Here is a 14,969-nt window from a genome sequence, read left to right on the forward strand (position 1 = left end):
ATGAGGAGCCAATGTGCTACATAAAGTGTTCATTAACCAAATGTCAGACACCATCTAATTTATACTTTGTTTTGGTTTATAGGTATAGTTAAAGCTTTGTTTGTATATTTCTGCTCAAGGTGAGAATTGTCTGGCCTCTTCAACTTTCACATTGCAGCCATTTTGTACAGCCCAGCAATCGCCTTGTACAAGTATCTATTTAGGATTACTGCCTGTCCTTTTATTGTCTGGGATCATCCCAGTTTTGTTGCTTAGCTTGCTGGATGGTTGAAGGGTGCTATTTGAATTTTTGAGGCCATTGCAATAAGAAAACATTATGGAATCACACTGTTGCAATGTCATTAAGTTGTCAATGTATAGTAGTATTTGAAATTCTTTTCTTGGTCTGTTGTGAGATTCTCTTACAAGGTGAGTCCTCTTGATGGCCATTGACACTGATGAGATCTTCCTCATGAATTATAATTCACTGCTACAAGGGTTCTCTAGGGCTGTGTGTTACTTCTTCATTGCCCCTCCCTTAACTTGCATTTATGCCATTTTGTTGATCAAGATGTAATTAAATTAAAGGAAAACTAAAAATAAATGCAGTAAGTAAGTTAATATTCAAAGCTGTAGAAATCCCCATTCCGCTTTCTGTATCACCAAATAAGAACCATTTCATTTTCTCCACAGCTGGTTGCACATTTATTGCAGTGGAAAAGATGAGCCTGTTGATACAGTATGTAAAATCTGGTTTTACTGGGATTGTGTGAAACCTACCTTACATCAGAAAATAGGTTTGGAAAACATGCAACCTCCTTGCAATAAGAATCAGCTTCAAGGAGAACTCAGATAACATGATGTGGTTCATTCTACTCAAACACTAAGCAAAGAAGAAAACACTTGAATTGAAATAAATCTTAATTTCAAGACTATCTGGGCAACTGGGATAAAGTAATGTATGTGTTCTATTCTCCCATGCCTAGAGCAATAATAAGAGTTCTTGCTGTGTAGCCAGAAAAACAAGGATCAACAATAGCACAAAAAGAGTAAGTTTTTCTTTGAGGATTTGTCTATGTGGATCCCACTCCTGGGGCACACACCTCAGGATTGGGATCCACATGGACAAAGAATCACAGTAACTCTACAGTAAGTAAACTGTTCTTTTTGGTAACAAGTTTTGAGCTGAATGTGCCTTCTAGATGCTGATGAATAAAAGCTGTCAATCAGCAACTTTGCCATTGAAATGCCAACTTTTTCCAACAGTTAACAAATTGTGGTATTTGAGGTTCTGAATGTAGGGGGAAGCTGTGGTATATTAGATATCAACATGTGGTAACTTTTGGCAAATGTTCACTTTTTTAAAATGGCAATCACTTTATTTGGTGTATCTGGATTCCATGTAAGAAATGCTAGTCTCTGTGATTGATTATTTGCCAGTTATACAGTGGAGCATGAGAGAGAGGCAATGGAGTAATTATCACAATTAAATGTACAAAGATACACACACACATACATGCACACTGCATATGTATAAATATTATATAAATATAAAGAAGCCACAAGAGTTGTTGCTGCTTCAGTAGTGCTGTTGCTTTCTCATTCGTACAAACTAGTTAATTCTTGTATTATAGTGTATATAGTTTTCTGTTAGTGTTAGTAAATCCGTTAGCTATAGTTAGAGACTTTGTAGGTCCCGAACAGGACTTTGCCTTGGGATGGGGCAAGCCCTGGTCCCCAGGCTTTAAGCCCTGTGATCACTGAAAGTCCTTCAAGCCAAGAACTAAGAAGGAGCGAGATACTCGTTTAAGAGCGCTCCTCATGGAGTCGTCCCTCACCCCGGCACTGGAGCAATGCTCCGACTCGGTGCCAAGCACCATGACTTCAGTATGCAGTGCCCCACCTGCTAGAGTTGGCAAGAGTCCCTCTGCCGCTGATCATCAGAGCCCACTCGACCAGAGCACAGGCATCCGTCAGCAGCTTTCCTGGCACACTTCCCGATCCAGGACATTTGTCAAGCCGTAATGTGGTCCTTGGTGCACACGGCCCACTTTGCTATCCCTCAGCAGGCCAGGGATGACACTGGGTTTGGCAGAGCTGTGTTGCAGTCTACACATCCAGAACTCCTACCCACCTCCGAGGGATACTGCGTTGGAGTCACCTAAATTGAATGGACATGAGCATGCACTCGAAGTTACGTTTTTCTGTAACTGGTGTTCTTTGAGATGTGTTGCTCATGTCCTTTCCACAACCCGCCATCCTTCCCCACAGCTAGAAGGAACTGAGAGTGGGGGGAGCCAGTGGCATCCTATAAACAGCGGCATGTGCGTGCCACTCCAGGGGGCACCGGAGCCGGTCCCTTACAGATACTGCTGTGGGAAAAACCTCCATCACCGGTGCATGTGGCGAGCACACACACCTAAGTTGAATGGACATGAGCAACACGTCTCAAAGAATACCAGTTATGGAAAAAGGTAACTGTCTTTTCTCTTGTCTTGCTAACAGCACTTCTGCTAATACATCCCAGAATGATGTTTACTTTTTTTGCAACTGTTGACTCGTATTTAGCTTGGGATCCACTATGACCCCCAGATCCCTTTCCACAGTATTCCTTCCTAGGTAGTCATTTCCCATTTTGTACTTGCGCAACTGATTGTTCCTTCCTGATTGGGGTACTTTGCATTTGTCCTCATTGAATTTCATCCTATTTACTTCAGACCATTTCTCCAGTTTGTGCAGATCATTTTGAATTATAATTCTATCCTCCAAAGCACTTGCAACCCCTCCCAGCTTGGTATCGTCTGCAAACTTTACTATCTGCTTTTTACTTTTGAAGAAAGCTCAGGCATTCCTACTTGACATCAGCTTTTAAAGGGAAGTCTTACAATAGATATATTTCATAATACATTAGGTGGGGGGTCCAGTTGTTCACTTGATGTTTGGTGTACTGATGACATTCAGACTAATTTTTGCAGTTGTATTGTTTGTCAGTGTTTTGAGATGTATTTTGTATTAAACGAAAATGAAAGGCAGGCGTGTGTATATACATATATGTAATATAGGCTGCTAGCTTCTCATCTTTGAATAAGTTTGGATTTTGAATTAGTTTGTGGTGATATCCTGGTTTTCATTTGTACAAATCACTGTCTTACAGTTTACTGGACTAATCTTTGCAGTCTTGAGATAATCAGGATGTTGAAAAGAGACCTGAGCTTCATTGGCAAAACTGTGCTAGGGAAGCTTGGCATACCTGCACCACTATAGTTGAGGAGACAAGACCAGACTTGTCGGTTGCCAAGGAAGATGTTTTACTCCCCCTTCAGGAACACGGGACTAGCACCTTGGCCAAGCTTTTACACCAAAAGCTACTAGCACTGTTTTACAGCTCTTGGGAGAGAGGTCTGCCATCATTCTGCAGCATATTCAATAGCTCAAGGAAAAACCCTGGTACACATCAGAACCTGCCAGAGCTGTTAAGATCTGCATCTAGGACTTTTTGTTCTGACCCTCCCAAGAGCAAGAGAGTGGCCAAAGTACAGCATTAAATAGACGCATAAAGCTGTTTGTAAGCAGTATGATTTACTTAAGCACCTAGAATAGTGGGGCCCAACCTTTAGACTATACTGCAATATAAATGTAAATAATAGAGAAAAATCTTACCCAGAAGATCAAGTAAGACCACATTCTGTGTGATGGGAAGAAAAGTCATTCATATCCTACAAAAAAAATCTGCAAGGCAGCAGTTTGCTCATCTTGTCACTTGTTTGCTAGACACTAGGTGAAGCATATGGACACTGCTTTTGGTAGGAGGGTCTTGGACACTGTAGTAGCACCATGAGCCTTTGAAAGATATCGCACACCTGGATTTGGGAGGATGGGGGAGAGGAGGAAAAGATGATTTTGCTATCTTAAGGATTTCTCTTCTGTGACTACGCAATGCTCTTTATTCTAACACACCCTATACTTAAAAGGACAAAGTTACTATGCTCAGTAGATGGCTTTAATCAGGAGATGGTCATGATTAGTTAGTTATCTGATAAAGTAAAGCTTTTTTTCCCACTTCAGAGCATACTGACTGGATTATGTTTCCAAGTGGGCAGTCCAGCCTCCTTCCTTGTGATCCAAGTCTAGTCTTGTAGAAAAAGATAAATCATGAGGTATTAATTTTATCCATCCATCATTATCATAAGCACAAAGCTCTTAAGAGGCTTATAGTGGGTGGGGAGAGAAAATTTGAGGCAAACAGGTACAGGTGTCGGATTATTTGCAATTGGTGTGTGGTGGTGTTATAATTCTTTTGGAATATAACATTTCTTGACAAATTTTGAAGTTTCAGTAGCCTTAGGTAAGTTACCTCTAGTATTGCCATGTTCCTGGATATGTTTAGTGTGAAGTATAACTATAATTACAAGTTCTGAGGGAATGTTACCCAAGGCAAAAGTTGAAGGCTTTTAATGGCAACCGCTGTATGTTGGTCTTGTGCAATAAACTGAAGATTAAGGTTAGTTTATCTGTACCCAAATGTACAGAGAGGTGGCCGCAAGTTTTGAAACCTTGCAAGATACAAGCCCCGGATGTTTAAGAATCTGACCTATATTACAATGTATTTTGGCTAAGGCAGTGGTTCTCAAACTTTTTTTTTTCAAGGACCACTTGAAAATTGCTGAGGGTCTCGGCAGATCACTTAATCTTTCCAAATGTTGTTTGTACCATTAGCTAAACTATTGTAAAGCGTTTTGGATAAAAGTGCTATATAAAAAAAACCTTAATAATAATTAAGGGTTTTTTTTGTTCTACAAATAAAAGCACACAACACTTATTTTAATATCAGTAGTCTTACCTTTCTAATGAGATGGATGTGCCCTCTCTCCCCTGCTGCGGCAGCCCCCTAGCTGGGGCTGGGAAGGAGGAGGTCTCTCCCCGCCACAGCAGCTGCTGAGGCTGGGAAGGAGGGCCGTCTCTTCCTGGCAGCCGCAGCCCTGGAGCTGGGGAAAGTTGCCTCTTTCTCTGGCCACTGCAGCCCTGCACGTCCCAAATTCCACCCACCCCCTCTTCTCACCCCGCTTCCCCCTCCCACCTACCCCCTATTCCCCCCGAGGCCACCTCCTCACCTTACGTGTGCATCTTCTCCAGGGTCCAGGCACCTAATTAGTGGAGCCATGCCTGCACGGCTCCACTAATTCGATGGGTGGCCCTTCATTCTCTTGTGTGTGGCTGCCCAGGCACACGCCTTAGAGGGAAATATCCATGGACCACCTGAATGGAGCTCGTGGACCACAGTTCGAGAACCTCTGGTCTAAGGCCTATTTTAGACGAGATAAAGATAGTGCTGGCCATTTCAGTGTAATCTTTCAGTATAATACAATATGTGGTAGCAAAACCACATACAGTGGTACTGTGCTCTACATGTGTTATTGTAACAGTCTGATTGGTGCGCACTGCCCTCTACATGTTTTATTACTGCACATGGGTATATAAAATCCTCCTCTGATTTAGACAAATATATCATTGCTGTAGAAGGCTTTTGAAAAGAGATTTTAAGGGCACTTTTTGTAAATCAGTGCCTTCTCAGCTTGGATAGTTGTGTAAACAAGCTTGTGTTAATGTTAAACTTACATTACTATTTACAGTAACGTAAACTGAAGCATAAATTGTCAGTGTACATTATGTAAATGTTAAAAGCTTGGTTTGTGCACACTTTCATAGAACTTATGGTTTAAATAAAGTACACTAACAGATCACATGTTAAGTATAGTAAGTGACGACATTTGTCAGGAGTGAGATGTGCCTTAGCAGAAAAGGTGAACATATGACAGAGAGGGGCTAGTTACCTACTTAGAATTCATGATCCTTCTATGACAGAATAGGCATATTTCCTTGTGAATAAAAAGTTTATCCATCCCCTTGGGCCCTGAGATTTGGATACATAATCATACATGTTAGCCAAGCAAAATATACCACAATGAGGAAAACTCTCAGCAGGGTCATTATCAGCTAGTCAGGATTTACCATCTTCTTTGTGCCACACAGGGAATTTTCCAGTATGAAGGACCAGTGGCGCCAGACTGTCACCATCAAGATAAACTCCTTGCCTGGGTGAAATGGGAGTACTTGTGAAATATATAAAATATTCTTTTATAAACAAAGCCAATATGCATATAGATAGGCTTAATTGCAAACTGGGTGGAACCTCAAAATGTCAATCTCTCTTCACATATATTGAATTTCTGCAATTGGTCCTTCTTAGTGCAGTACCAGTTTTCTCACTGCTCTTTCAAGCATCAATTTTTCCCGTGGTTTGTTGTCCGGAATCATGTCTGCACTTCTCTCTGCTTTCAGCATTACTGAAGGACATTTTTCCTGGACTGTCTTCAGACCAGCCTGAGTTATGTTCCGGCAGAAATCCACATGGAAGGTTTGTAAAGAGCCCCCGTAGAGGATCACAGCTTCCAGAGTCTGGTCAGTGATCCGCACACAGTTTTCCAGTTTGAGTATCTTGAGGTTTGGGCAGCTTTTGAGAAGCAACAACAGGTAATCATCTGTGACGTGGCCACATCCAGAAAGGGTCAGGGACAGCAAGTTTGGGCATCTGAAAACATGGTCATTGTATGTGAGACAGAAGAATAATGTGTAGAATCTGTAAAAGCAATTCCCACTTAGAGATTTCCTAAAAGCAAGTTCTGAAAAGCAATGGAAAGCAAGCTCTTCCAGCAATCGTCTGGGAATCAAGACATTTGGGTTATAAATCCTGACTCTACCACTGACTTGCTGTGTGACTTCACAGAAGTCACTTGACTTCTCTCTGCCTCAGCCCATCTATTCAGGTCAACAGCAACCTATGAACCCTGCTCCTAGTGCCCTGGCACATTAGGGAATTCCAGCATCAGGTCCTGGCCAGAGATTTTAATGGATACCTGCACTGAAAGGACTTTGGTTGGCTGATATAGCAAGAGTAAAGGAGCCTGCTTGGCCCATCCTGCTTGCTGGGGGATAAGTATTATGACTGCAACTCAGAGAGAGAAATGGTCATCCCCCAGAATTAAGGAGCAGGGATAAATAAGGATATTAAGTTGGGGCCAACTTAACTGAGTTATTGATTGGATTTGATCAAAACTGCTTGCTTTTACTTAATATGTACACATCGGTTCTTCTCCCTCCCCCCCCCACAGTATTGAACCACCTGCAAATATTAACACACACACACCCTGCAAAGGGAGGAAGGGAGCACAGAGTAGTTTTGCTTTTAAACTACTGCATAACAGATAAAAATCGAGGTCTAATAAATAGATGTGTGGAATTCACTCTCCTAATAAGCTTCATTTAAACCCTGCTGAGAGGCAAATGCAGAATCTTATGAGGACACTTGTGCCAAATGCTAACCAAAAGGATCAATGTCACTTTTTTCCTGTTTCCCTTCTAGAGTGACTTGTGCTAAATGTATGTAAAAACTGGCAGGACTGGCAGCTTCAGGATCAGAAGTTGGTGGGATATCTGGCCTCTTGGCAGAATACAACCCTTCCATCCAAAGTGACTATATTTCTGACAGCTTCATCGGGGAAGCAATTTTAAAAGCACTGGTTTTACTAATTTATTCAACTAAATCGGCTTTGAGATGGAACTCCTGTAGGATTGTTTTGCCTGGAATCTGACTTCAGAAATGCTTAATGCTGCTTTATAGTCTAGTGACTGGTGAGACTAGGAGTTTTCAGGAGTTTGTCTGCCAGAGCTGGAATAGGCTGCCTACACTCAACTCGGTGAGCCTTTCAAAACAAAGCTTCATGCCTTCAGACTATGAAGGGATTTTAGAGGCCATGAACAATTGCTCAGTAAAAGGGGAACTGATCATTGACTGTAGGGCAAAATCAATTTAGCTTGTTGTGTTTTTAATCTTGAGGATGTTTGCTAATTAATGCCAGGTATCCCCCACCATGCCTGTCTGCTCCACTGAGATAACAAAATGCAGTCATGTTAGCAAAGAGAAGGTTCCTTGGGAATTTCACTTTGCTTCATTTTCTGCCCATGAGAATGAAGCAGGAGAGGTACTCTGGAGGAAAGCATGAGTGCTGCATGCAGTTCAGTTCCTGCCCCAAAAAACTTTACTGAAGAAGTCAAGGATGCAGACACCTCTGATTGGTTTGAGTGCGGATTACTTGTCATTGGAGGTAAAATACCTGAGAGACAGGAAATGCAGAATTGAGACTGAACTTGTCAATTTAATGTATTTTACACTGTCCCCATTTTCCATGTTCAGTGTGCCTGAGATTTTTGTATTGACATAACTGCATTATAGAAGTTATGAGCAGCAGGAAGAGAGAACAAGTTTGTAGTTTTGGCAGCTAGGGAATCTAAAATCAGCCTTGAAATAGTTAATGGCAGTACATGCTGTCATTAGGTTTCAGAGTTAACTCATTGAGATTAATCTAGTGGTTGAAAGCTGTTGTTTTAGGGATAGCATGGCTTTGGCTAGAAACATTTTATATATACAACAAAATAAAAGCTGAGAATGTGATATGTAATTCTGCAGCCAGCGTGGATGCTGTTGGAATCTCTGGAATTGAAGAATACACACCCGCACCGTTTCCCACTCCTATTCTCAACAATCATTTTGCTAATTAAAACCAAATTAACTGGAAACTTTTCTTTAAAACTGGTTCTATCACAGTCACTTTTGTGAAACCAGTGGAGCCTGAGATACACATGGTTTGAAGAGAGCCACCTTTTCCAGCTCTGCCTGCCTCATTTTTTCCCCCCCGTCTGCAGTCTGAACCTGTACCTTCATCCATTTGATTCCCTGTTGCTCTGACCATCTTTTGCAGCTGGCCTACAGCTGTTTACATAAATACAAATTCATAGCTACTGCAAGCTAAAAGGCCACTAATATAAAAGTATTTCTAGCTCTCACATTGTCTTTCTTGTCCCATCAGACACCTAGAACTGCAGGCTCTGCAGGATAAGCACACAGTTCAGGGTGCAGATGGTGGAAATCTTAGTTTTTAATTCCAGATCTAATCTAGGAGCCGCGGTTTTCTGTCGTTGCTAAATTGTGTGAAGAAATGGTTGTGCCTCTGCACCATTGCTGTTTTGATTGGTGTTAGCTTTTGTCTTCATAATTTACTTTAGCTAGCACTGAGGTCTGCTTTTCCTCACTGTACTGTCTCCTTGTCTGTATGACCCTAAAATAGTTTACATAAAGCTCAGAAATATATTTATAATCATTAAACCTCAGTGTAGATAACATGAGCATTAACAATTTACAGAGAAAGAGAGTTAGGCTACTCTAACACAGAATAAAATGATGTAAACTTTAGATCCATTCTACCTTCACATGTGTCTGCCTGGCACTTGTGAGAAAAAGTGGAATTTGAGTTTACCAACATGTTTAGGGAGATGCTAGTTCTATTCATAAAAAAAGAATCTCCCTCTCTTAAGGATTCAATCTCTTGCTCCATTTCTGAGGATATTTTCATCCTGCATAGAACGGTGCTATTAAATAGTTCGTTAGCCACATTTTTTTTTTTTTTTTTAGCATGCATTGTCACTAATACCCTGGGAATATCACATGCATTTGTCAAGCAAGTAAGGGCTGAGGGAAGCCCAGTAAAATTCAACAGAAAGATGCACTACATTTTCACTAAAACCAATTTCTTATGTGGTGCTAAAACTAAATAATGGTGTTCCAAAGCCAAAATGTTTGGGTATTTAGTGTTCTGTTCCAGAAAGGATGTGTACACAGTTAAAAGCTTCAATGCTTTCAATTTAATAAGCTTAAGCTTTACATTAGATGTAAAATTTCACACTCCAAGAACATACCTGTTGCAAACTTGTATTAAAAAATCATTGACAGTATTTTCATGCTTGTGACAGATGTCTTTCTGGAATGTGTTTTTCATCCAGTCCTCAATGTTACACACCTTGACTCTGCTTGAATGCCAGCAGATGGACAGGTACCTTAAAGTTGGTCCCAAGAGAAAATTATCCTTCTTTAGTTCCACAGGAGAATGGAAATTCAGCACAGGCCACAGAAAAGGATCCTGAAACACTTCTAGCAATTTCTGACATGTCTGGGCTAAACTCTTTCTACTGTTTTTGTCCAGGAAAAAAAAGAGGTGCAAAAGGCACTCCCGGTTAAGCTGGGTTATATGCATAGCCTGGGCAGAGCTGTGCTCTTAAGAAAGAGGACAGTATATTCTGGCAGAGTGGACTAACAGCAATACTGAAGGGGCCTGACCAGCCTCAGAATCACCACTGGGCTGTTGAACATATATGGTTGTGGAATGGTGTTTATTTTTGGCCACCAACTGGTGCAGGAGTTTAAAAAAAAAAGGGGGAAGCAGCTCAGATCAGCAGTGCAGGCTGTTGCTCCATTTCTTGTCCAGGGGAATGGCCAAGCAATAAAGAAGCAATGGAGTTAAATCAAATGTTTCCTTAAAAGGAATTATTTTCCTTTTAGTCAATCCTGATGTTTAGCAAAGGGCTTGAGGGAGTTGAGATGAACTCTTAGTAGCCACAGCTGCAAAGGAAAAGCTGAGCAGGCCTCTGCTTTGGGTAAAAACTATGATATTCTCAATGCCATTGTTTTAGCCTTGTTAAAAAATACTGACTAGTCTCGGCGCCATGCTTGTATCCTAACAGGTCCAAGGGTCAAGTCATGTATTATTGATGATGGGCTTTAAAACTACATTGAAATAGATGTGTTGTCCAATAAGCATATAGCCCTGGTCTACACTGGGGGGGGAGGGGTGTCTATTGAAGTTACACAACTTCAGCTGTGTGAGTAACGTAGCTGAAGTCTACGTACTTAGATCGACTTACTGTGGTGTCTTCACTACTGCGTGTCGACTGCTGCCGCTCCCCCGTCTACTCTGCCTGCACCTCTCGCAGCACTAGAGTACAGGATGGAGGGGAGAGCACTGGGGGATCGATTTATCGTGTTTAGACTAGATGTTATAAATTGATCCCTGCGGCATTGATTGCTGCCTGGGGATCCGGGGGCTAGTGAAGACATACCCCTAGTAAAAAACGCTTGAGCAAAGCAAATCTTAAGTGATTGGAAATGTGTATTTAGTGTGACTCTGTGAGCCAAATGTGCACATTAAATACATCAAAGGGTTTAAGGTTTCCGGTTTCCATGTACCTGAATTTAGCATCGGTGTAATTCCCTGCTTCCTGCCACTTCAATTATAACAAGCAACGGCATTTATTATCTCCTATCACAGCAAGGTCAGAACAGCAGTTCTCAAAATTGGGCTTTTAGAGAGGGAGTCCACATGCAATATCCCTAATCTGAGAAAACGTCTGCTGTTCCCTATGGCCCTGTCTGACGTTCTCTCTCAGGTTCGTTCTTGTCCTGCTGGCTATTCTCAAGATGGTGAGTTAGTTAGCCAATTTCCTGCTGAATCATTCCATTTTAAGATACAGAAGTTGTGGTTTAGCCAAGTTATATAGTAAGTAAATTAATCTTCTATGTAACTGTGAAAGCTTTACTAAGCCCTTTCCAAAGACACTGTAGCAATTTTTGCCTGAGTTAATGAATCTAGTGTCTTGATTGTTTTCTATCTCAGTAATGGAATAATACCTCCTTGCTATTTTTATGCTTTTTGTCTTTGGTTTTTAAATGAATCTTTTTCACTTGTACAGCACAAAATGTCTGATTCCCTCTGCCCTCTTTTCAGTGTGATTAAACAATTGTAGCTGGTAGATGAAAAAATTGTGTTAGAATATCATCTCTCACTAAATGCCTGATTGTTCCTTTCAGTGTATTTATAAGTACATGAGCCAGTTTGCTTTTAAAGATATTCAGCACTGGAGCTGCTTCCCACTTCATTTAGGAGACTTTATACAGCCTCATTCATTTTGTGCCCAGAAAGGTTTTACTGCTCATCAGCAGCAATTTCCTTGCATTATTTCTAATAAAGGCTTCTGCCTCCTTGGAGTTTGCCCACAAATAATTGGAGGCCATTATGTTAGTGCTTTTGGAACAAAAAGGCTTGATAACTAAGTGAATGCCTAGCTACTGAAACCATGGAGAAAAGGCCTAAGTGGGGTAGCATCGTTCATGCATTAGCCTACGTAAGGGTCTATGCAGGGTAGAAAATGGTGCATGAAAATAACAGCTCTACCCTCAGAAGGGGCTTAGGTCTGCACATCTCTGTTAATGAAGGGGGCTGCAGCAAGAGGACAAAGCAGCAAAAATGGTCTAACTCGTTAAAGGTGATTAAGCAGGCACCAGCTCCAAGCCCATGTTGACTTGAGCGAAAGGATTGTAGGAAAACACTATCTGTGGTTGGATTTGGAAAGGAAGATGCTGAACTGAGACACAATGCCCAATCAGTAAGTGGGAGGCACTGTAGTGCCACCTCTAGTTTTCCAGCAACAATTTGTTAATGAAGGCACTTTGAGCCTCTTGTGGCGACCAGTCTAACATTTGAGTTTGTAAATTGTTGTGCTTACAGGAGAGAAGTGACATTTGAAAAACAGGTAAATTCTGGCTCCTTCTCAGGCTGGCCACCCTGAACTATCAATGTACATTGCCAAAAAGAGCCACAGTAATAAATCAGCAGCCCCACATCAGTTCTCCTGCCCTGCTCCTCCTGATCAGCTGTGTGGGGGATTGAGCAGCAAGCACCCTCTGTAGCTCCAGCCCTGGAGTTGGTGCCTTTACAATGAGCCGCATATTAACTTTTGAGAGCCCGTGTGGCTCTGGAGCCACAGGTTGGCCACCCCTGAGATAGCTGGTAAGACTGTTTTCAGTGGCATGGCCATAGAAAAGGACCAAGTTAGATGCTACAATAAATATAGATACTAAAGATGGCAATTTTGGCTAGATAGTTGAATCTCAAGCTTTTGTAAATTACTTTGTACCCAAAGTTAAGTTTAGCATAGCTGTGTTAGAGGACTATCAGTAAATATTAGTGCCTATTAAACCACCCTGTGCAAACAGATGGAATTTAAGTGATATAGCTAAGGTTTGAGCTTAGTTTACCAGCACACGTGACTATACTGAAGATGCATTAACTCCTTTCCCAAGTGGCACCTTGTCTCTTTCTATCATGAGAAACAGGGTCTTTCAAGACTTAGACAAGGCCTAAGAACAGATTGAAATCCATAGCCTACCTGTGAACTCCTGTAGTAGTCTACCCCATCTCATCAACTTTGTGCTGTCTACACCCCAGGTTAAGTTGGCATGGAGGTGTGTGGATTTTTCACATCCATAAGTGTTGTGGGAGAGTGATTTAACTTTTACCATAGGTCAGACCTCAAACAGTGACTTTTTGTTGTGAGGAAAGGGCAACTTGTCAGTGACCTCTTCCCAAAAAGAATTGTATACAAATCTTTACAATAGAAATTAGCAATTCCTGTTTCATAGCCTGGGGTGGGTGTATTACTTTCGGTATAAGTATATGTGCCCAGATCAAAAAAGTCAGTCAGAGCTAAAATAGCAAATAGGACACACCTAAAGCAGTTTTGGAAAAATGCTTTTGTGAGCAGCTGTTTTTCAGAAGGTAAAGAAAAATATGCTGATTCCATTGCCCCTGCACAGGATTCTAAAAAGCAGTTTTACCCACAGTAATATGCTGAGAACTTGAGGCAGGATACGAAGTTTGTCACATTCTAAAGGAGAGCTTTTAATGGTACATTCCATAAAAACACTTCATGATTTTGAGTTGTAACTTGCATTCACCCCAGTAATGCTCCAACACAAGATTAGCACAGTCAATGGTCCTCACTGAAACTTAGATTTTAATGGTAAAACAATTACAGCTATGACCGTACTAGAGGATTCTAAAGCACAATGGAGTTTTCAAGGTGCTGATTACCTCATTCATAAGACACAGACACACCAGTAATGAAACAGCATTAGGCAAACTTTTGACCACCACAAGTGTCATACTTTCAGCAAGTCTTACAAATGGCTTTCCGCTTTAAACCCACTTCACATGATATCATTGATCACTAGGAAAAGCACCTTCTGCATGGACTCCTTGTAGGAACGCACCATACTGTATGGGACCATGCAATCTGCTGAAGCAGGAGTGACCAACTGCGAATTCCACCAGTTTTACATAATTTCCAGTTGTAGATGCAACTTTAAACAATGAACACCCCCACCCTCCAAGAACAACCTTTTTCTTTTGGTGTAGAATACTGGCCAAGTTTTTGAACTGCAAAAAACATTTGCTTGCAGAAGGCAAATCAGATCAGCAGTGACTAATAGAAAAGAAACAGATTGGGGGAAAATGTCATTTTAAGCCCAATCTGCTCAAAGAAAGTAGATAAATATAGGATATACATGTAAGGTTAAAAATTTAATACTAAGCCAGGTACAGTATAGGTTACTGGTTCAGTTGCTTTTTTTGTTTTATTTTTTTTTTTTTTTTGGACACTGATTAGAATACAGTGGATAAAGAAAATTCTCCACCAGGAAGAGAAATACTTGTGTTGCCACAACAAATTGTTTATACTGTCCATCTGTGTTTGCAGTGGGAGTAAGCTACATTAGGAAAGGATTTACAGTGTACTTGTCCCATAGACATATGGCTAAGTTGTATCAAACTGCTTCAACAACAAACTATGACAACTACATGGTGGGCCATGTCCTACACAGAATAAGACATATGCCATTGGCTAAGAGAATTCACTTATGATACATGAGAAGCTGTATTGAGAGGAAGAGACAAAGTTGATGACTTAAAATGAAGGGAATAACGTTGATGAAGTTTACGAACTTAAGTTCCTAAAAATACAGAAAGGCACATTTACATCACTGAGTGGCTGAACCATATGCACTAAATTAACTGAAAGTAAAACAAATTGTCCAAATCATTACATGATTATTAAACAAATTCTAGAGCAATCTAAGTAGCATACAGCACTGGCTCAAGTGCCAGTGGCCCAAGGTTTAATCCCCAAAATTAAATCCTGAATTGCCATCAGTTAGTGGTGAAAAAATAATAATGAATTCTGCCAATTACCTTTTTATTTTGTTTAAC

The 14,969-nt window shown here is 40.9% G+C and overlaps 1 protein-coding gene across 1 annotated transcript; it reads right to left on the reverse strand.

The window, feature by feature from the left end:
* Positions 1-923: 923 nt before the first annotated feature.
* On the reverse strand, positions 924-10,467 carry FBXL22 (F-box and leucine rich repeat protein 22). Its single transcript, XM_038418924.2, has 2 exons — positions 9,790-10,467; positions 924-6,568 (listed from the first exon to the last, which is right to left on the reverse strand). Exons 1-2 carry the CDS (start codon positions 10,122-10,124, stop codon positions 6,223-6,225), a joined length of 681 nt encoding a protein of 226 aa, XP_038274852.1. The 5' UTR covers positions 10,125-10,467; the 3' UTR covers positions 924-6,222.
* Positions 10,468-14,969: the final 4,502 nt, after the last annotated feature.

The sequence above is a fragment of the Dermochelys coriacea genome, chromosome 10, assembly GCF_009764565.3.
Source record: "Dermochelys coriacea isolate rDerCor1 chromosome 10, rDerCor1.pri.v4, whole genome shotgun sequence".
Classification (NCBI taxonomy): Eukaryota; Metazoa; Chordata; order Testudines; family Dermochelyidae; genus Dermochelys; species Dermochelys coriacea.

What these genes read in the sequence shown, in the direction of transcription:
- FBXL22 (XM_038418924.2), bottom strand. Translation starts at nt 10,124, where the DNA reads ATGCATATAACCCAGCTTAACCGGGAGTGCCTTTTGCACCTCTTTTTT. An exon ending in TTAATACAAGTTTGCAACAG is followed by an intron (nt 6,569 to 9,789) that starts GTATGTTCTTGG and finishes CCATGTTTTCAG; the next exon opens with ATGCCCAAACTTGCTGTCCC.